This window comes from Psammomys obesus, unplaced genomic scaffold (genome assembly GCF_907164565.1).
Source record: "Psammomys obesus unplaced genomic scaffold, mPsaObe1.curated_primary_1811, whole genome shotgun sequence".
In the NCBI taxonomy this organism is placed as follows: domain Eukaryota; kingdom Metazoa; phylum Chordata; class Mammalia; order Rodentia; family Muridae; genus Psammomys; species Psammomys obesus.
In genome coordinates this window covers 1,868,652-1,891,370 of record NW_026592890.1, presented here as the reverse complement: position 1 = coordinate 1,891,370, position 22,719 = coordinate 1,868,652, and the positions used below count along the sequence as shown (strand labels likewise).

Below are 22,719 nucleotides of genomic sequence, written 5' to 3'. Positions count from 1 at the left end.
AGCCTCCACACACATGCACACACACAAATGAACATGTGTGTATGTGTCAACACTCCTGAGAATGTGTCTCCTGGCATTCTTATAAACTTTTTCCCAAAATAAAGGAATATAATGGGAAATCACATTTTCCAAGTACTCTATTAGTTTTCAGTATCTCTGAGGTAATTTTTCCATTCCACCATAAATATTCATGGGGGTAGATCACATTATAATATTTTCTATATGATTGCTTTCTTTTTTGGGATGTTTTGCAAAGCAAGATGGAAAGGGATGAAATAGAGAAATAATTAATTGCAACAGTCCTAGGAGCTCACTCACCATTTTGGATTTATCTCTCCTTGTCGTTATTTTCAAAAGATTCTATGCAAGAATTCCAAGAATGGTTTTTAGGAGCAAAAGCAGCAGCCAGAGAATCTTCTGAGCTAACTGGGGACAGCCAAGTTCTAGAAGCTAGGCTCCACAGTCTTCAGGTATGGATGGCGTGATCTGACACGATGCTGTGATGATGATGACACCCTTCCTTCCCCAAACACTTCCCTGGGCCAGACTTACACTGTTGCTTTGCCTGAACCATTTTGTCCATCTTTCCTTCTTCCCATCATGGAGTTGGGCTGTTGAGTCAGAAGGGGTTATGCAACAAAAAAAGTCACAGGGAAAACAAAGCAAGCTGGAATTGTCTAGACCCCTCGTCTCATGTTTTTTAACTACCTGGCCATACTTTAAAAGTCATTTAAAATGAAACTTTAATATTTGTAGCAGAAAAAAAATAAATATTTTTAGCACTACAGAGAAACTTCTAGGAGTGGTTTATTGTCTGCTTTTAAGGAAAAATTACCTTATGTCTTTTTCTATTTTATTTATTTGGGGTCTAAGTTTGAAAATATATTAGAATCAGAATAATGGCTATTACAGGCCATTTGCTGTCTATTGATGGAAGAAAATATATTCACCCAGGACAACTGCTATTTTAAAGCAGGAGCCAAGATGAACTTTCAGAAGAATAGGTTCAAGTGAGGTTTTGGCCAAGTTTTCATAGCTACTTATCTGAATATAGCACAGTGCTAAGTATTGTAAAACCAATGTTTATGTTTTTAAAAAATCAGCGGGACCCACTGTGGTGGTGTAAGCCTGTGGTCCCAGCACCTGCACTGCCAACACGAGAGGTTCTTAAGTTAAGGCCGGTCTGTACTCCGTAAAACAACCATCCAAAGAAAGATCTCTGTTAAGGCACATGGCAGGAGAACACTGAGAATGAGAACTCCCTCTTAGGCAGCCATTGTTTTCAGTTTCTCCTTAGCACCAGTTGCTGCCCTGTCTTGCCTGCATGAGTTAGGAGCCTTAATTTTACGCAGCCATGTGCATCCTGTCAATCTAGCCTTGTTAGACCTCTTCCCCCTCAGCGGTGCTTTGCTTCCCGGTTACTTTATTACCTCAGCTCAGCACTGTGATCAAGACTCCCACTTTCAATAGCACGCATCTCTATTGCCTTGACTTCCAGGGCGTCCTGGATTCAGTCAGTGATGGGCAGAGCAAGCTGGACGCAGTGACTCAGGAAGGGCAAACTTTGTACGCACATCTGCCCAAGCAGATTGTTAGCAGCGTCCAGGAGCAAATCACAAAAGCCAATGAAGAGTTCCAAGCGTTCCTGAAACAATGCCTTAAAGACAAGCAGGCTCTCCAGGACTGCGCACTGGAGCTGGGGAGGTAGGTTATCAGAATAAATGTGCATTTCACCACACACAGAACCGCTTTCTAAACACTTAATGGGAACAGTTCATGTGAAGACACAAACAATGTTTAATCGTGAGTTTAAATTGTAATGAATGTTGTTGACTTGCCTTAAGCAAAGCTAGTTTTTATTTAAAGAATGATGGCTGCTTCTGAAAGGCTCTTTTGGTTTCATTTCCTATGTGGGGGTGGGAAGCCAAGGAATTATATCCACTGGTAATCATAAATGACTTGGCTACCTGCCATTTTAGTCAATTTGGCTAACTCGGGGTTTTAGGACCAATTTCTTTCCCCTTTATTCATGTCTGCTGGGATAGTCTTGGTAGAAAACAGCTATTGAATTTCATGGATCAAGAGTCTAATCAGTCACACACACACAAACACACATCAGTGGAAGAAAATATATTACTAGAAGGTAAACTCTTTGCTGTAGGGAGAAAAGACATCTGTGGGATTAGGCTGTCTTCCTTGTGACAATCTTACCTGTAAATGCAGGTGTTTTCCTCTAGCACCCCAGCTCTCAAAGTAACAATTCTTATTCCTTATATTTATGAATATATGCCTAGGCCATAAGCTTTGGCTTATTCCCTGACTAGCTCATAATTTAACTACCCATTTCACTTATCTTATATGTGCCGTGTGGCCAGTTACCTCTCCTACAGTTTCACATGTCCATCTTTCTGAGAGCCTGGGGTGAATCTCCTGTCTCTGACTATATCCCAGACTTCATCTTTCTCCCTGCCAGAACTCCCACCTATTTCTGGACTCAGCTAATAGGCCACCAGCTTTTATTGACAGGTACTGCTTCCACACAGACACAAGAGGTTTCTTCTAGACTTCTTGTTGAAGTCTCTATATAAGTTGAAAATTCATGAGGCTTTAATTACTGCAAAGATGAGGTTGTGACCTCAGCTGTTGAGACAGTAACAGACATGTTGAGAGGTTTCTAAGATATTCTTTTTTCCCTCTAGCTTTGAGGACCAGCACAGAAAACTGAGCTTATGGATCCATGAGATGGAGGAAAGGCTAAACACGGAAAACTTAGGGGAGAGCAAACAGCACGTGCTGGAGAAGAAACATGAAATCCACAAAGTTGAGCTGTTCCTGGGAGAACTCCTGGCGGCCAGGTGTGGTGCAGAAATGGAGAGGGTTGTTGATTTGTGATTTTAGGCTGGTTAGTTAGTTACTGGCCTGTTTCTTGGTTGATTGTAATGGTTAGTGGTTACTTCTGTTCCTGACTGTCTCAGCTAACAGGCTGCATTCTTTATGGAAGTGTGGTATTCTACACAAGTGTGGGAAAATATAAGTCGATCATTTATATGCTGGATCCCTCTGCCTTTGCTCAAGAAGTTAGTTTGCTCCCTTCTCTCTCTAGCTTCAGCTTAGCTTTAGGGAATTTTATTAAGAATATTTCACTTCCCTTCATGGGATTAGCTTGTGTTCATTACTACCAGAAGAAGATGACAAAAGGAAAGAAAACTACAAATTCACAATGACAAAAAATACAGATAGAAACCCAGTTCCCATACATGTCTTCACATACTGTAGCTTCCAGCCATGTCACATTCACTCGTCCTTACCGTACCATTAATGCCCTGAGAACTGTGGCCACTGGCGCTCACCCTCCCTCGATTCCTCTCCTCTGCACTCTCTCTTCATTGCTGCCCGGGCTCCTCTCCTGGGTTGAGTCCCCTTATCGTTTGACACCAATGCCGTCTGCAGTGTTTTGATCCTTACATTCTTGCTCCACTCCTAGTACTTTCCTGTTTTGCCTCTGCTGTAAGATAAAAGGCTGTATACTAGGAAGGGCAGCTTGATCTGGAACTTGGGCTCCTTAATGACCTCTCTGAATGCTTCTCTATGAAGCAGAAAAGAACAGGGCACAGCATGCTTAATGAAACAATCACTGAAATTATGACCTGAGCAAGAGCTGCCTAATTCAGAAAACTACAGTCCTTCTCCATTTCCACTGAGTTCTGTTTATGGCCCAATATGCTGGTTTTCACCGTCTTGAAGAGCAACCTTGCAAACAAATGTGCGGCAGAACATGCGTCATGACTAAAATCACTCCATAGTATCTGTGGAGCTGTGTATGGGGCCCCAGTGGAGATCAAGATCCCTGAGCACTCAGTTACATGGCATCCGTGTTAGGTCATCTATCCTGCTTGCATCCCCCACAGTACGGACCAGCTCCCGATTACTTACAAAGTAGGGGTTATGGAAGTAGCTATTGTGTGTGGTTCAGGGAGTACTGAGAAGGAGAGAAGTCTGCGTGCATTCAGTGCAGACAATTATTTAAAACACAGATTCAGAGCAGCTGAATGACAGAGCACATGCCTGTAATCCCAGAACTCAGGGAGGCAAAGGCAAGGGGATCTCTGTGAGTTCAAGGCTGGTCCAGTCTACAAAGTGAGTCCAGGACACCCAAGGCTACACTGAGAAACCCTGTCTCAGAATACCAAAACAAAACAAAGAATAGATTCTGTAGGTTGGTAGTCAGATCTGCAGATGTGGAGCCTGAGACTCAGGGGCCTACAGCCACGGTACTTGTTGGCACTCCACTTTGGTAACTACCGAGACGTATTCCTGGTGTGCTTTGGTTCTGCCTCTGGGTACCCTTCAGCGACTTCAGTTCTTCCCATCTTCCCGTTCCCATTGTCTGGAAAAACAGACAGTGTTGACAGAGGAAAACAATAGTATGGCTCTTACTAATTTTCTGAAAATCAACCTATATTTTTCTTTCCGAATCTTGGCTGGATACAACATAATATAAACAAGCCCGCACCTGCCTCCCCTGAAGTGATTTCTGTTCCTGACCCTACTTCTTGACAGGCTGCTGTTTATAGTCATCACTCTTTCTTGACATCACTATTCTAAAACTGCACAGGAGGAAAGGGCCATCACACAATTCACTGTCTTTTTGTACCTCTCTCTCACACACACACACCCCCGCCAGCATGCATGGATGCAGGTGTGTGTGGAAGACAGATGGCAACCTTAGCTGTTGTTCCTCAGACACCGCTCAGCTCCCTCACTGGCCTGCAACTCCTCAAGCACACTAGGCTAACTAGCTAGCGAGTCCCGGAGAGGCCATCTCCCTGCCCCCACCTTCCAGCATTGGGGTTGTAAGTGTGCCCACCACCAAACCTGGCCTTCACCGGTTTTCTAATAATGACAGCGTTGACACATAATTATTGGAGTGTCACTCTCTGGTATTCCAGGACCTCCAGTAAGCCATCTCCAGTGTGTTGGACTTAGGTCTTTCCTTACAAACTGCCGCTTCCAGCAGCAGCAGAAAGCTCCTCACTCAGATTCCCGTGCTCTGTCACCTCCTTTGGTTTTTGGGGTCTCACTATGTAGTCCACATTGGCCTCCAACTAACCATCTTTTTGTCTCAATTTCCCAAATGCTGGGATTATGAGGGTGCACCGCCACGAGGACCCAAGCTACCCTTGGGTACTGCTTGCTCCTCCCAATCTTCTGGGCATTTCTTATCAGCAAGTGGCCAAATATTTTAAAAATTAGCAGGACAATCTTTAAAAGTTAGAGGGACATATCCTTTGGAAAAAGCATAAAGACCTGTGACCATCCATTGAGCAAATAATTTTGTAGTAGCAAAGAAATGTCTTATATTGGTTGTTATGTAACCCATAATAGGTATACCATATCCTGTAACCCACCTCCCTGCTCACTGAGCAGACTGATCACAAACGTCTTAGTGTCTTGCAGACAAGGAACTGTGTTGGATAATTGTATCTCAGAGTGGCTTAAAGGTTGTTGTTTACATAGGAATTGCTCAGAAACCAGCCAGAGCTGTAAATGGTACACATTTTGTTCCAGTATATTTTCTAGTATATTCACCAGCTTTGTGTGTGTGTGTGGTTTATGTATGTCTGCATTTATGAATGTAGAGGCCAGAGGTCACCAACCTATACCTACAGAAGTTATTCTCCCTCTTAGTTTTTGAGACAAGATCTCTTCTAAGCTAACTGGCCAGAGAACTCTAAGGACCACTCTGTCTCTACCTCCCTGAACTGGGATTACAGGCCTGTGTCAGTATGTCCAGAGGTTCATGTGGGTTCTGGGGATCTAAACTCAGGTCCCCTGCATCTGCGATGAGCACTTTCGCTGACCGAGCTTCCCCAGGTATCCACAGTTCTGACCAAGACAGCTCATTCCTGCCAAGTACCCAGGCTTTCCCTGACAAGTGTGCTCATGGGAAGTTTAAGCCTCCCTGACTGCTGTTTCCAGGTGCTTTGAAATAAAGGAGAATGAGGAGATGAAGGCAAAATGGTACAGAATTCCCACCTACAAGGAACATGGGGTCTCTTGTTTTGTTCTGTTTCAGTTGCCGTTTCATTAAATGCATGTGAGTGTAGCTAAAAATAGTTGTATTTTTTTAAATCCCTAAGAAGATAATTTCAAATGGAAAATATGTAAAGAAGGTGAGGTGCTGGGTCATCAAGCAGCTTGATCCAATCACTGCACACTGTGTTCACAATTATAAACCACACATTTACATGATCACAAATTATTACTTTTTAATTAAGAGGAAAGAAAACTGCTGACCAAGTTACACTAAGAACTCAGACATTATAACCAAACCATGCTGGGGTTGAAAGTCCTGCCCCCATGGACCCAGTTAACATAGCTCCACAGTATGAGAGACCCAGCATTGAAGGGACACCAAAGAAGCTCCCTGGCGTCTACCTGACACTTAAAAGCAGCTTTCCTCCTCCTCTGTCTCTGCCGAGCATTGTGTTGGGTCCCAGGGATGCAGATGGATGCAGTTCCCTTGGCTGCGAGACAGTGGTGACCTGTGAGTAGGCACAGGCAAATTGGTTAAGACACAGAGGGAGGGCACGGCAACCCTGCACATAGCCTGCCTGTCCCAGGCTTCCATACATGCTGCCTGGGCATGGGCTGCCTATGCTGCGTTGATGAAGAGGCAACTCTGAAAGCAATGGGCAAGCAGAACTGTTATGAAGGAGAGATGTGAACTCTGTTAAGTACTTGTCTTAAGTACTTAACAGACAAAAATACCTGGCAGGCACCAGTGTTCGAGGTGATCCAGTTTATCACAGTGGCAAATGTGTGGCGGCAGGAGCAGGCCAGCCATCCTGTCATACTGTGTCACTAACCCGGAAGCACAGGGTGAGTGAGACGTGGAGCCAGGCTCACCCTCAGTGACCCATTTCCTCCAGCAAGTCCCGCCTCCTGCTGGTGACAAAGTGTCTAAATCCATGAGCAAATGAGGGACAATTCACATTCGAACCAGAACATCCACAACAGATCATGGGACAGTTAGGCTATCAAACAGGAATGGAGAGATGCGAGATGGGATGAGCCCCTTTCTGCACTGAATTCTTAGAAAGACAGCAGAAATGGACCCAGATTCCCTGACCTGTGTTGACTACACTAGGAAGGCAAGCAGCCAGGCTGGTCCTCAGCATTGTAACGTTAAAGTCATATCAGCCATGAGCTCTTGTCTGGTTTCCGATCCAGTGTCAACAGTCATTTTTTTATTCCCTTGGATCCAGAATGCTGGGACTAAATAAAGAAATTCTGTTTGTCCAGAGAGTCTCTTGACAAGCTCTCCCAGAGAGGGCAGCTTCTCAGCGAAGAAGGCCATAGTGCGGGGAAGGGAGGCCGCCGGAGCACCCAGCTCCTTACCAGCTACCAGAACCTTCTTAGAACAACCAAGGAGAGACTGCGCAGCTGTCAGCTGGCCCTGCAGGAGCACGAGGCGCTGGAGGAAGCCACGCGGAGCATGTGGGCCCGGGTGAAGGATGTGCAGGACAGGTTGGCTTGTGCGGAGAGCACCCTCGGGAACAAAGAGACACTGGAGGGACGATTGTCACAGATCCAGGTACACACAGCCCACAACCGCTGCCCACTGCTCCAATTCGATGTGCAAAAGCTAGGATTGGCCCCAGTGGTCCAGGAAGTGTCAGAAGAAAATGTGGGAGATGGGGAGGAATGGATTAAATACTCAGAGAAAGTGTTTGTTCTCCTCTTGGAAAAAGAAACATTGTTTTAATAGCTTTAGGTTTGTTTGCTTGCTTCATTCAGTAGTTAGCCATCAAAGTTTTCTAAGTCCTTAGTCCATTACAAGTACCATGAGAATTGCTGGGAATACAGAAACAGTGGTTAGTCCCTGTGTTTCAGGAGGTCAGAGACCAGAGTGCAAATTGTTACTGCAGATCGTAGGTCTAGGCTGTAAATGGAGTGACGAGAGTTTTTTTTGTAAACACAAATCAGACAAACCTCTGGTGGACGTGACCTTGAGCAATGGGAATCAGCCAGGGAATGAAGGGAGGAGAGGTTACATTCTGTGAAGGTGTATCTTCGTGTCTAAGTTAATTTTCACTCACTGAAACCAGTCAACAAAATTGTAATTGTTGGCTGGTGGCCTAAAGTTTTCCAAGAATTTAAGTTGATCTTTGGACCCTAGACTTCTGATGTGTAGCTTATATTATTCTAACCTAGGATCTGGGCCTATTTATTGCTTTCATTTTACAGTGAAATATTGCTACCTCGGTTATCTTGGTGGGGAGATGGGGAGTGCATGCTTAAGTGTGTGCGTGCCTGTGGTGCTGCCATTCCTCAGTCACCAGCCACCGTGTTTTCTGAGAGTCTTTCATTAGCCTGAAGCTCCTGTAGCAGGCTTGGCTGGAAATCCTGGATCTGCCTCCCCAGGGCTAAGGATACAGGCACACGCCACTAGCCCTGGCCTTTTTATGTGGGTTCCAGGGGTTAAACTCAGTTTGTGGACTGAACTATTAGACCCTGGTCTTCTGGATCTAGGAAGCAGCCATTGTTCAGCACAGCAGGTTTTCATATTCCCACTAATGACATTTCCTTCTCTCTCCCCAGGACATTCTCCTTATGAAAGGTGAAGGAGAAGTGAAGCTGAATCTGGCCATCGGCAAGGGGGACCAGGCCTTAAGAAGCAGCAACCAGGAGGGTCAACAGGCGATTCAGGCTCAGCTGGAGACGCTTAAAACGACATGGGCTGATGTCATGGGTTCTGCGGTCCATGCACAGAGGTGCCACAATCTTCTCTAAGTGCTCCTTAGCCCAAATAAAACCCCGAGGTTCCGTGAGGTTCTGGCACAGCATCGGGGCAGCCTGTGGTAGAGTTACCAAGCATGTTATTTTGCTATGTGCAGGCATGCCTGTCTTTGCCTGCGTTATATCCCCCATGGGGCAAAGACTTGTACTGATATGTTCGTATGCTTTGCTGGTGTGTTTTCTTTTTAAAATATTTTTGTCTGTTCCTCCTAATCTCACAACCTCCACCCTTCACCCCAGCGTCTCTCATTGAATCTTGCACATAACACAAGCTTGGGAAAATGCCTTTTTTTAAGCAGAGAATATTTTTAGAAATATTTAATAATAAGCCAAACAATTCTTTAATAGCTCTTAGCTGTTTAAAGACATGTGCAAGGAATTGTTGATGCTAAATTATAGTGCTGAGAACCACGCTTAAAGTGTACATCTGTCCTTCATCCTGGAGTCATCACACCTAACTGGTGATAAAAAATGTGTGGAGTGCTTCTGGCTATCCAAATGATACAGATAGCCAGGTATTTAGTGGCTAAGTGCTAAGAGATGAAATTCTACAAAGTGGGGAATGTTCTTCTGCTGCCAATCATTAACTGATTGGGAAGTCTTTAGACCTGTTGCATTATGGTCTGACTCCACTCATGCATGAAATCTATAAAGGTTCACAGTAGAATGGTGATTACCAGAGACCAGGGAGTGCATCAGGAGGCAAGATGGGAAAGGATCCTCAATGTATACAAATATAGTTAGATAAGAGCAGGAGAATGTGCCATGCTGCTCCATATATAGCAGGATGAGGAAAGATCATAATTATATGGTACACATTTCAAAACCCTAGGAGGAAATGTAGGGAAAAGACTCACCATAGAATTAACATAGAGCTTTGTCAAGAGAGGCGTGTTTGGTTTGATTAAAACACACATATCCACGTATTGAAATACAATATGGCACCATTAACATACAGAAGTTTCTGAGTCATTTAAAAAATAATTTTAGTCGATAAGAAAGAAGAAAGAAGGGAAAAGAGGAGAGGGTCCCAGGCCTGCCCTGTATCAGTTACTGATGGAGAAGTAGAAAAAGGTATTTTTCCTTGTGTGTTATTCATAAGAGGAGTCTTCCTTCCAGGAGTCTCTTCTCACGTTTACTGTACATAGACAGCTGTCTTGACTGGTAAATAACTACCACTGAGAGTTAGACTAAAACACAGCCCAGAATCCATATTCTGAATGCTCTCTACCATCCCACCACTCCAGAAGTGGGTCCCCGAGGGACTGCAGCAAATACATAAAGAGCAGATGGAAGCTCAGCGCAGTCAGAAAACCCACTACGGCATCTCCTACTATACAGGCAGTAGCAGGGGTCCCTAACACTAATGGGGGTTTTGCTTGCTTGTTTGCTTTGCTTCTTGGTTTTTATATTAAGAGAAAGTGGTCTAGGCAAACAAGACATTGCATCCTCATCATAACTCCTAGTGATCAGCAAAGAAAAGAGTCAGACCCTGTGGGGCTCCCCCATTCTATAGTAAGGCTGCTAGAGCATAAATAACTTCCTGGTGCCTGGCAACGGACCAGCTTTCTGCTTTGTAGAACTGAATAGGGATGTGGGAGAACTTTTTTTTTCAAATATTACAATAAAATGTTAAATCCGGGAAACAGATTCAGAGCTCTGACTCTTATTTCAGCAAGAAATTAAACCCGACAGCTACTTGCTGGGTGGTTTCCTTGTTGAAGTGATTGTGGCAAACAATGAGCCCAAACAAAATCCTTTTTTGCCTTCTAGGAGATCAGAGGCTAGGGAGGAGTACACACTCCAGAGAGCTCAGACTCAGACTGCATTGCCAAGAGTTTTCAAAAGACCCTCAGCTGTGGCCGAAGATGGCTTTGGTGACTCTTGGAGTATGATGACATCGATGTAGACATTTTATAGACTCTCAGAAAAGACGGGACTCTGAGCTGACATAATGAGGGTCATGCTAATATAGAAGCATCACTGGAAGTTCATTGAGGATGTTATCCTGACTCCAAAATAGAGAGAGTGCTATGTAAGAGACACTAGGGGCATTCACTCAGCATGAGCTGAGAGTAGTGTGTTAGTCAGCTGATTGCTTCCTAGCCAGTTAAAGGTCTTGCATTTGAGTGGTGGTGGTGTCATGGGAGGTGACAGAGAGAGAAGGTGAAAGTAAGGAGGGAATGAGACAAGGAAAGAGGGCAAGGGAAGGCGAGAAAAGCAAAGAGGAGAGAAGAAGAGGGGAGGGGAAAGGAGGGGAAGGAAAAGGAGAAGAGAGGAAAAACAGGGAGGGGAAGGGAGAGGAGATGAAAGGAAGGCAGAGGACTAGAGGGGAAGGGAAAGCAGAGAAGAACAGAGGAGAAGAAAGGAGAGATTATTATAAAGCTCCTTATATCATTTCCGTATGTCATTCTGGAGAGCATTTTTATTTTTCTATTAGGAAATCTGGTGATGTGACTGTTAAATTTGTGACTATATTTTCCATAAATATATTGAGTCCTCATTCATTCACATATTTAACAAAAAAGAATTGGACATTATGCGTGTACAGTCTTAAATGATAGTATTTACCCAAGGAAAATCGCTTAAATTTAAATGTTACTGATTACAATCTGATTTTAATAATATAGATTAAGCACAAGAAAAAAATCTGAGACCTGGTATGTACTAAGGAGAATTTAATTAACAGTGTAGTACTGAGCTTTCATAACTACAATGTTAAAACAATGTAATATATAAATTATCTGTTCACTTGAGACAATTAGCATTTGGAAGATATGTGTCTGTGTGTGTGTGTGTGTGTGTGTGTGTGTGTGTGTGTGTGTCTATGCGTATGTAGCAGCTTGCTTCAAATTCTAGCATACATTAATTTTGTTTGAAGTAACTGTACCCTAATTGTAGCAGATCAAAAAAGTTGTTTCTCCCTACACTCCCTGCAACATTTCCTCACAATAATACCCAGCAAAGCACTTTAAATAGATTTGTTGGTGCAATAATTGTGTTTTGGTAGAGAAGCCAAAGCTGAAACTCAATTTTACAGTGTGTGACACTTGTTCTAGCACGCTGGAGTCTGTGATTGACCAATGGAATGACTATCTCGAGAAGAAAGGCCAGTTGGAGCAGTGGATGGAAATTGCTGATGAGAAAGTAGAGCATCCTGTACAGCTGCAGCCCGGCCTGAAGGAGAAGTTTTCCCTGCTGGACCACTTTCAGTCCGTCGTCTCTGAGGCAGAGGATCACACAGGAGCTCTGCAGCAGCTAGCCGCCAAGTCCAGGTTGCTATACAAAAAGACCCAGGATGAGTCTTTCACAGAAGCCAGCCAGGAGGAACTGAGAACACAGTTCCAGGACATAGTGACTGTGGCCAAGGTGAGCACTTTAGGCAAAAGATTCACAGTGCAAGTAAGGACCCTTACGTGGACTGAATTACTGGACTGCTAGTCTGAAACTATGTGTAAGTTTGGTGGGCAGGAGTTCCACAAAGACTCTTTTCCAGAAAGATGGGACTAGAGAGAGTACAGCTAGGAATGCAGAGGAGAGGCTGCCTGAGAAAGAAAAGGGACCAGTTAGACTTAAAGGGAAGGAAATGCAGGAGGGCTACGGGAAAGGGGAGCAAAAGAGACATGCAATGATGCCTGTGCACGAAGGCGCTGTGGCAAAACCGTTACCGTATGCGCGGGCCTAAAGATTAGCTTGCAGACAGACAGACAGACAAGAGATCTGCACACGCACTGCTCACTCTGCAGCCCTGCCAACAGTCTTTGCTCTTTACGTTTGTCCTTACCTACATCATCGGCGGACTCATCTGCTTTCTTTGTGAGACTGAGCATCGACGGTTAATTTGTGGTTCCCCTGCATTTACCTTTAAAATCTTAAAACCTGAATATTTGTTTAAATTCTCAGATTCAAACAAGAATTAAGTTTATTTATCCAGTAACAAAACCTGCATTTTCCTATTCTCTAAACACACACACGTCTATGGGTGCGTGTGTATGTGTGTGTGTGTATGCGCACGTGTGTGTACACTTCATACACATAATTTCATATACTTAATTCCCTTCATGATCTACATTTACATACTTATGACTATTACAGAAATTACCGAGTGGAGATTTGTGTTTGTTTTCCCCTATTTTGCCTTTTGAGAGCTCTGAGTTGTTGATTCTGTCATCATCAACATAAATGTTTATTTACCCTTATTTTTATCTTTTACTCAGAAAGATGCAAGTGTGAATCCCTAACCCTAACGCTATTGAATATGTGCTTTGTGTGTGTTGGCCTCTCCCTTAGCTTGTGCATCCTTTGCTGTCACATCTGTTGTCAATCGGATTTAACGCATTGGAAAATGCTGTGGGAAGTGCAGTTATAAGTAATGATACAGTTAGCAGCAATTATAATAGGTATGATTACTTAGCTTGTGAAGGTTGTTAGTCAGCATGTATTAAGTACAGATCTTTATGCTGAGCTACAAAATACTAGACTTAAGAAGGAAATGGGTTTGTTTTTTTCAAAGATTTATGGTTTCCTTCTTTCTTTGAGACAAAATTTCACTGGGTATTCATGTCTGGCCCTGGAGCTCCATATGTATACCAGAGATGTATACCATATGTATTCTCAGAGATTTGCCTGCCTGTTTCCCAAGCAATGGCTTCTTTTTAAGCTATAAAATTCACAGAGGCCCAAGAGTAAAACTGAAGTCTTCTGAGCTACATCAAGACCTCTATGGAGTCTGTCATTTCACCCTATTTCATGTTCTCCGTAACCACGACTGTTCATGTGCTTCCTCTTTCTTCACTAGGAGAAAATGAGGAAAGCAGAGGAGGTTGTGAAAGACCACCTCATGTACTTAGATGCCGTCCAGGAATTCACAGATTGGCTCCACTCAGCAAAGGAAGAGCTTCACCGGTGGTCAGATACATCTGGAGACTCATCGGCTACCCAAAAAAAGCTATTGAAAATTAAGGTGAGCGAATGGGCCTATATTGATCCACAGGCACTTCAGTATGGTTGCAGATTCCTGTTAAGGACTTCGTGGAAAAGATTCATGTTTTTCCTGGGTTCTGTTTTTTTAATGTTTTCTTCCTGGTTTTGGGTGGTGCTTTATTGTTCCATACATCAGTAATTCTAAACAAAGTTTATGAAAAATTGGAAGAAATTTATTTCCATTTTTGAGCAAATTGTAGCTGTGTCTGTATGTGTTTCTATACGGAGATGTACTTATCACTATAGCATAAGAGACTAAGAAATACCACGCTGATGGGCTGACAAAATCAGTGTAACCAGACCTTAGGACACTTTTTAAAGTTTAAGCTTAAAAGCCAAAGGACCTTCTGTATTATCTTTCATCTCCTGACTTTCTAGCTATGTTTTTGGAAAAAAAAATCGCTTTTGTCAGTGTCCTCAAGTCTCATTATAACTACAAAAAGAATAACAAACTATGATTTTCGGGATCAGCTCTAAGGAGCTCTTTGGAGGATGGTTAGATATTCATATAAAAATGTGTAGCTCCCTGACTGGGCATGGATGGCACTCAGTAAGTAAGTCCACTGGGTTTGGGAAAGGGGGGCATTTGCTTTGCAAACAGTGCCAAGTTGAAGGAGTCAGGGTGAGCCAGGCATGGTGCCAAACACCTATAAGGTGAGTACCTAGGAGAAGAGGCAGGAGGGCGCCCACCAGTTTGATGCCACCCTGGTCTACATGGCAAGTCACAGACTAGTAAGGGACACATAGTAAAACCCTGTATCAAAAGAAACTCAACAAATGAATACAAATAAATGATCAAGCATACAAACAAGCAAGGATAATGGCTGCGGATAGAAGTTAAGTTGGGGTACTTGCAGAGAAGCCTTTTGTAAGGGTAGATGGGGGGATCAGTGACAAATCAAACTTGCACCAGCAGGTGGGAAAAGTCCAAGAGGCTGTGCATTCTTGTATCATTTGTTCAGGTTAGGAAGCGCCTTTGAAGAGCTAATGTTACAAATTCCTAAAACAAAGTCTGTATTTGGAGTCCCGAGACAAGATGGATCTATGCCACATCCAACAAAAAGAACATGGGACGCACACCCAAACCCCAGGCAGCCCTAAGGTTCATAGGAGTGTTGAAAGAGAGGAGAAACGCATGGTCACCATCACTGCAAAGGCTGAAGGTCACCTCTGGGTGGCCACTGGGCCATTTCCACGGTGGGGGATGGGAGTGGGGAAGGGAGGGCAGGTGAGGAACCAGTCATATTTCATGGATTTAGGAAGAAATGGAAGCTAAGGAAGAGGGGACAGCAACAAATGGATCAAGCTTTTGAAAAGTTAATTTGAAAAATCTTTGAGGAGGAGAAGGAAGTACCTCTCCTGCCTGTCAATGCTCTGACCACTCCATGCCACAGAAACAATCATTCAGACTATGTAACTTAGAAACTCAGTATCTATATAGATGAACATGTGTGTGTGTATGTGTGTGTGTGTGTGTGTGTGTGTGTGTGTGTGTGTGTGTGTGTAGAGAGAGAGAGTTCACATACATGGCAAGAAAATCTATGCAAAATCGAATTTGAAGCACAGCAGTTGAAGACCTTGATTAGAGCTGAGGAGATGGCTGCATGTGTAAGAACACTTCTTCCTCTGCAGGCATGGGGACTTGGCTTTAATTCTCAGCACTCAATAAAAGTTCCACATGGGGCATCATATGTAAAAGGAATTTATTTTTATTCACCTTTTTCGACTGTTGTCTCAGAGGATTATTCTTCTTTCCTCTCTTCTTGAGAGTTCAGCATATCCTATTCTGTCAAATCTTTCTCAGATTCATCACTTTAACTGCCACTCAATTAAACTTCACTTTCAAACATGGGTGCTTCCTTCTACAAACTAACTTTACCTTCATTGTTTGGGATTAACGACATGTACCACCATGCCTGGGCCGAACCTTTTCTTTACCTGAAAGTTGCTCTATGCTAGCTAGGCTGGCCTTGAACTCAGATCTGCTTGCCCCTGTCTCCTGGATTAAAGGCGTGTTTATATTTCAGCTGGATCACACAGATCTAGAAGATCTTTGGATGTGATCTCTTGCCAGAGCAGCCATGTTCTGAGTCAAAATTCCTCTACAACTTTCCCTCTTCTGTTTAAGCCAAAAAGTGTTCACAGTTTAACTTTTACAATTATCAGCCCACGAATTTACCAATCTGAATGTGTAAATACCCTGAGCTGTGTGCCCGTAACCCCAACACTGCTGAATGGAGACAAGTGGTTGCTCATGAACCTAAAAAAAAGGTCAGCTTCTGGTTCAGTGAACTGTCCTACCTATCAGGAGAGTCAGGACTCCTGATGTCCGGTTCTGATCTCCGTATTCATACATATAAGCCATGCACACCTGTTCACTTGTGTGTGTGCATATGCCCACAATACAAAAAAAAAAAAAAAAAAGAAAGTCTGTGAAAGGAGTCACAGGTTAGCACGTATGGGCCTGTTTTCATGCCCAATGAAGAAGAGATAACGAATAGGAGGGCATTTGAGGAAACTGACTTTTGACAGTGGAGACTTTGAATTCCACATTTGAAAACCATTATGTTTTAAAACATTCTTGTTAAATTTAGCACTTTATCTTTTTTCTTTTTATATTATTATCATTTATTACAATTTATTCACTTTGTACCCTGGTTCATCTCCTTCCAATCCCACCCTCCCTGCCTCTTCTCCTCCCATGCCCCTCCCCAGTCCACCTGACTCTAGCTTATCAGGTCTCATCAGGACTGGCTGCATTGTCTTCCTCTGCGACCTGGTAAGGCTACACCCTCCAGGGGGAGATGATCAGAGAACCAGCCACTGAGTTCATGCCAGAGAAAACCTCTGCTCCCCTTACTAGGGAACCCACTTGGAGACTGAGTTTATGGGATACATCTAAACCATGGTTTTAGCTCATCTCCATGCATGGTTTTTGGTTAGGGTATCAGTCTCTGCAGGGTCCCTAGGGCCCAGTTTTGTTTTGTTTGCTTTGGTTGTTTTTTTTTTGCTCTGTTGGTCTTCTTTTAAAGCTCCTGTCCCCTTGAGGTCTTCCTGTCTCCCCCTTCTTTCATAAAATTCTATGCCTTCTACCAAGGTTTGACTATGACTCTCAGTCTCTGCTTCGATACCGTGATCAAAAGAGTCTTTCAGAGGCCATCTATGGTAGGCTCCTGTCCTGTTCCCTGTCTTCTTCTGCTTCCAATGTCTATCACATTTGTTCTTCTGAATGAGGATTGAGCATCTTCCCTAGAGTCTTACTTTTTGTTTAGTCTCTTTAGGAGTATAGATTTTAGTATGTTTATCCTATATCATATGGCTAATATCTACTTAGGAGTGAGTATATACCATGTGTCTTTCTGCTTCTGGGTTACCTCACTCTATGATCTTTTCTAGTTCCCACCATTTGCCTGCAAATGTCATGATTTGTTTTTGTAATAGCTGAGTAATATTCCATTGTGTAAATGTACTACAATTTTTATATCCTTTCTTCAGTTGAGGGATATCTGGGTTGTTTCCAGCTTCTGACTATTATGAATAAAGCTGCTACGAACATGGTTGGCAAATGTCCTTGTTGTATACTTGAGCATACTTTGGACATATGCCTAGGAATAGTATAGCTGGATGTTGAGGAAGCACCATTCCTAATTGTCCAAGAAAGTGACAGATTGATTTCCAAAGTGGTTGTACAAGTTTGCATTCCCACCAGCAATGGAGGAGGGTTCCCTTTTCCCCACATCCTCTCCAGCATGTGTTGTCACTTGAGTTTTGATCTTAGCCATTCTGATGGGTGTAAGGTGAAATCTCAGGGTCGTTTTGATTTGCATTTCCCTGATGACTAAGGATGTTGAACATTTCTTTAAGTGTTTTTACTGCCATTCGATATTCCTCTATAGAGAATTCTCTGTTTAGCTCTGTACCCCATTTTTAAAACTTGGATTACTTGGTTTGTTGGTGTTTAACTTCTTAAGTTCTTTATATATTCTGGACATTAGCCCTCTGCCAGATAAAGGCTTGGTGAAGATCCTTTCTCAATCTGTAGACTGTCGTTTTGTTCTGACAACAGTGTCCTTTGTTTTACAGACGTTTTTTAGTTTCATGAGGTCCCATTTACTGATTGTTGATCTTAGACCCTGTGCTGTTAGTGTTCTGTTCAGGAAGTTGTCTCCTGTGCCAATGAGTTCAAGGCTCTTCCCCACTTATTCTTCTAACAGGTTTAGATGTATGCTGTTATGTTGAGATCTTTGATCCACTTGGACTTTAGTTTTGTGCAGGGTGATAAATATGAATCTTTTTGCATTTTTCTATGTGTAGACATCCAGTTAGACCAGCACCATTTGTTGAAGATGCTGTCTTTTTTCCAATGTATGGTTTTGGCATCTTTGTCAAAAATCAAATATCTGTAGGTGTGTGGGTTTATTTCTGGGTCATCTATTCAATTCCACTGATCCACCATTCTATTTCTATGCCAATACCATGCAGTTTTTATTACTGTTGCTCTATAGTACAGTTTGAGATCAGGGATGGAGATACCTCCAGAAGATCTGTTATTGTACAGGATTATTTTAGCAATTCTGGTTTTTTTTCTATATGAAATTCAGAATTGTTGGATTTAGTACTTTCTAAGCTATGATTTTTCTCTTTTGAACCACTAACTATTCTATATCCTTTTTTTTTCATTTTTTTTGTTTGTTTTTTGGTTTTTTTTGAGACAGGGTTTCTCTGTGTAGCCTTGGCTGTCGTGGACTCACTTTGTAGACTAGGCTGGCCCCAAACCCTGAGATCTACCTGCCTCTGCCTTCCAGAGTGCTGGGATTACAGGGGTGTGCCATTGTGCCCAGATCACTCTGTACTTACAAACAAAAATGACTTTTAGCGTCCTGTTGCTGAGAAAGGCTGACTACGTACACGTGAAGGGGTGTTTGTAAGAACACAGTTACACGTGTGAACAACTCACATCTCACACGATTGTGCTTTTTGCCACCATGTAATTAGGCACTGTAAATGATCTGCACCAAAGTGTGCCTCTATTGTTCGTACATATGGAAGGTAGATTAACTTCAGGCTCATCAGATGAAATGCAAGGAATGTTATATGGACTGGTTAAAACACCTGTTCTGCTTCACACATCTATGACACATGTCTGATACGATAATCAATGCCTCATGTTTCTGTTGTTAACTTGTAACTGGTCTTGTTCATTATTTCCTGCTTTTCCTCCTCTTCCTCCTCTTTCTCCTCCTCTTCTCAGTTTTGTCTCTAATAGCCTCCTTTCTTTCTACGTAAGGCTGGAGTGAAGACATAATTTTCTTTAACACCGACAGAATCCAGCTTTAATGATACATGGCACAAATATGTACGCACCCGATGACCATTTTACACAAGAAAAAATATATCATTAGAAGCGCTGATTTTTAAAGGAAATTGACGCAAGTTATCAATTTTCCAATGATTATTCTAATTACATCTTAAAGCCCTTTCTTTATGTGAGCCTCAAGAAGGAACAGTATCTGAATTGCCAAATTTCTGTGAGATTTCTTTTTCTGAGGGGAAAAAAGTGGCAGCAATAAACAAACCCAACCTAGAGTGTGCTTTAAACTTATAATTAAGTTGGTCTGTGAATTGTTAATTTCAGTGGCTATAAAAAAATGTACCTAAGGAGGCTTAGGTACAGAACTATCTGAGATTGAAGCACTCATTCTCTTCTTGATGGGGATCAGGGAGAACGTGATTTAAGCCTCCCTTCTGTGGAGATGATGGGAATGAGGTAGGAACCCCAAGCAGGGCACATTCCATCTGTCCATCCACAGAAGGGGGAATGAAGTTTTCTGGGATTCTTTTTAGTCTGTAGGGGCCGAACACCACAGGTCACCACCACACTTCCACGTATCTAAATAATGCCTGTGTTCAGCATGCCTGACCCCACCCGTGAGGACACCGGGAGGCGCTGAGTGATTCTGCAGTAAGTCAGACACTCATGATACTGACGGCTGCAAATACAACTAGGCAGATTGTAGACACAGCGACTGGAATTCCTTGTGCACATTCACTCAAGCTTCATGGCGGGACAGAGTACCCGTTCTGCACACTTTTGAAAACTGGCAGCCCAAGTGACTAAGGGCCTCCTTGGTTTCCATGGCGATATTCCATTACAGGAGCTGATAGATTCCAGAGAGATCGGCGCAGGCCGCCTAAGCAGAGTGGAGTTGCTGGCCCCAGCGGTGAAACAGAACACAGCTGCCAGTGGCTGTGAGCTTCTGAACTCGGAGATGCAGGCCCTGCGCGCCGACTGGAGGCAGTGGGAGGACAGCCTGTTCCAAGCCCAGAGCAGCCTGGAGAACCTGGCCAGTGAAATGGCCCTCTCAGAGCAGGAGTTCTCTGGCCAGGTGGCCCAGCTCGAGCAGACCCTGGAAGAGTTCAGCACTCTTCTGAAAGCCCGCGCCCAGCAGCTCAGCCTCCTGGAAGGCAAGAACACTGACGAGGAGATCGTGGAGCGCTGGCATACGGGACAAGTAAGTGGCCGCCTTCCTGTTTACCACGGGGGTGGGTTCGCTAAATATTTCTTAGGCTCTCGTGGTTGCTAAAAACAAAACGAAACAAAACATGAGCCCGTGCTAGCTAAGTGCACACATCATCCAAAGGCAGGAAAAAAAAACATATTTCATAAATTTGCAAAGTGTCATTTTTTTCCCTTCTCCTATAAATCAAATTCTGGTAAAAGTTAGCATATGTAGGAGAGGGAGGTGCTATTACATCCCGTAGGAAACATTATCTCTGCTTGAGATATTTTACTTTCTTTCTGATGGGGTAAGAGTTTGCAATACTGTATTCAGCCATTGAGTCTGGAAAATGGCCTGTGAGCAGAGGCATAAATAGACAGAGAGTCATAGCTGCTGTCCCGCCAGTTAACTCTTTCAAACAGTTAAGTGATTGGATTTATAGCTTTGAAAGACACATTAGATAATCCACTGAAGCACAGCCAATAGTTTTCCTGGTGTCTGCTTTTCCTCTTCGTGGTTTTGACAGCTGAATTAGCTTGTTAATACAGATTAATACTTACTAGTTGCCTTCCAGCCCCCCCGCCCCCATTTTCAAACTGTTACCACTCTTAGAATATGAAAAAAGGAAGCAGAAAGGGAGCATGAGCTGAAGCCTTAGAAGCTCTTCCTTCTTTGACTCCTCTTGGGTGCTCTCAATATTAGCTGCTTTATAATGCTAAGAATCATGGCTGTCCTTAAAAGGAAGTTTAGTGAAGTCAGTGTCTCTGCTTCTATTTATGTTATAATCATTTCGAAATAGCTCCAGTCATGGGGTATTTCCAGCACCGTTTTGTTTAAATGAACTTCTTGTTGCAGGCGTGGTACGCCAGGAAAGAAAAGCTCATAACTACCTGGGTGCTGTTTTACTGAGAATGCCTCTCAGCTGCTTTGCTTCCTTCATGCTTCCCTCAGCCTCTTTAGGTTTGCCACCAGAATCAAGCCAGAATCACAGTCGCTTCGTTCTGCAGTGCAGGGACAGAGAGAGGGCCCGGAAACTGTCTCCATGGGGCTTAATTATTAATATTTGAAAAAGAAAAGTCGCAGTATTTTGGCTCTTTTTCTGTTTGCCTTTCTTTTTGGTCTACTAATGTGAACAAAAGGAACTTTAAAGAAAAGTCTGGTGTAGCTAGAATCACAATACTGTTTTCAATGATCATCTCCTGTGTTGGGATTGGCTCATAGATGAGGGCTATAAGGATACACATGCTGATGCAATCAGAAACTCGGTTGTGCTGAGTCCAGGATGACAGGCAGTCTCTGCTGTCACATCTGTGTCTGACTCTAGGGCTACAGAATCTGAGGACAGTAGGACATTGTCTCAGACTGTCCTATTGTCACCATCACCTCCAGTCACTCTCACCTGATGACACCAAGTCAATAGTCATCTAATGCTACAAGTTTATCCAAAATGTAAGCTAACACTACAAATTCCATGAGCGTGTAACAAATGTTGGTAAAATAGATGGACTTGTGTCTGACAGCACCCATTTGCCATTAGGAATGATGATGGCTGCCAGTCACAGCAAACACTCTAGGCCATTGTACGTGTTGATCTTACGTCACCAGGAAGTTTAAGGTGGATGGCCGTGAAGGTGGATAATACATTGCAAACACATCTGTTATTTGTATTTATAAAATTCATTTAAAAATCACTGGCTTATTGATTTGGAAAATGCTGTTATTTTCTTTAACTGGACGATGAAAAGAACTTGGTAGGACCAAAAGAATATGAATCAGTGCAGTGTTCATGAGATTAAAGATCCTACTAAAATATTGTATTTGAGATGAAGTTATAGCGTGTTTTTAAAGGTTTATTTTATTTCTGGATGTGTTTGTACACATACATGTATGCCTACACATGGATGTGCAGGTGTCCATGGAAAACAGGCGAGGGTGTCAAATCAGGGTTGACACGGGGTTGTAGCTGGAGTTATCAGTGGTTCTGAGCCACTCAGAGTGGGTGCTGGGAACCCAACTTGGATCCCCCATGAGAAAGTAGAAATTGCTCTTAACCACTGAGCCATCTCTGCAGCCCCATGAATACATTTTTAGATGTAAACTTTAGCTGAAAACCTTTTCACTTTTAATGTCACCTAATTTACAATTTACCTACGTAAACCTCATTTTAAGAAAAAAAAAATTGGTAGATAATTATATTTCATTAGTTCTCATGATAGTTCCCTTTTAAAAATGTTCAATGTGGCTAAAATAATCTTAAAAAGGTTCTTTCTGGGTTAATGTTTAGAGTTTCAAAAAGACACTGTATAGTTACTTTTATGAATTTTTCTAAATAAAAGTGTTTCAGAGGGCTTTGGGATATAGGTCAGTGATAAACTGCTTCATGGCTTGTTGTGAGGCCTTTGATTTCATTTCTAGGACCACAAAAAAAAAAAAA

The 22,719-nt window shown here is 42.9% G+C and overlaps 1 protein-coding gene across 8 annotated transcripts in view; it reads left to right on the top strand.

The window, feature by feature from the left end:
• The window catches only part of Syne1 (spectrin repeat containing nuclear envelope protein 1), a 461,163-nt gene that overhangs the window by 205,965 nt on the left and 232,479 nt on the right, over positions 1–22,719 (top strand). For all 8 annotated transcript variants that reach the window (XM_055615901.1, XM_055615897.1, XM_055615895.1 and 5 more), the window contains 8 exons: positions 358–470; positions 1,499–1,704; positions 2,700–2,855; positions 7,306–7,597; positions 8,605–8,777; positions 11,862–12,171; positions 13,601–13,765; positions 19,941–20,297. In XM_055615901.1, coding sequence (XP_055471876.1) covers positions 358–470; positions 1,499–1,704; positions 2,700–2,855; positions 7,306–7,597; positions 8,605–8,777; positions 11,862–12,171; positions 13,601–13,765; positions 19,941–20,297 — 1,772 coding nt within the window. The remainder of the gene's footprint in view (positions 1–357; positions 471–1,498; positions 1,705–2,699; positions 2,856–7,305; positions 7,598–8,604; positions 8,778–11,861; positions 12,172–13,600; positions 13,766–19,940; positions 20,298–22,719) is intronic.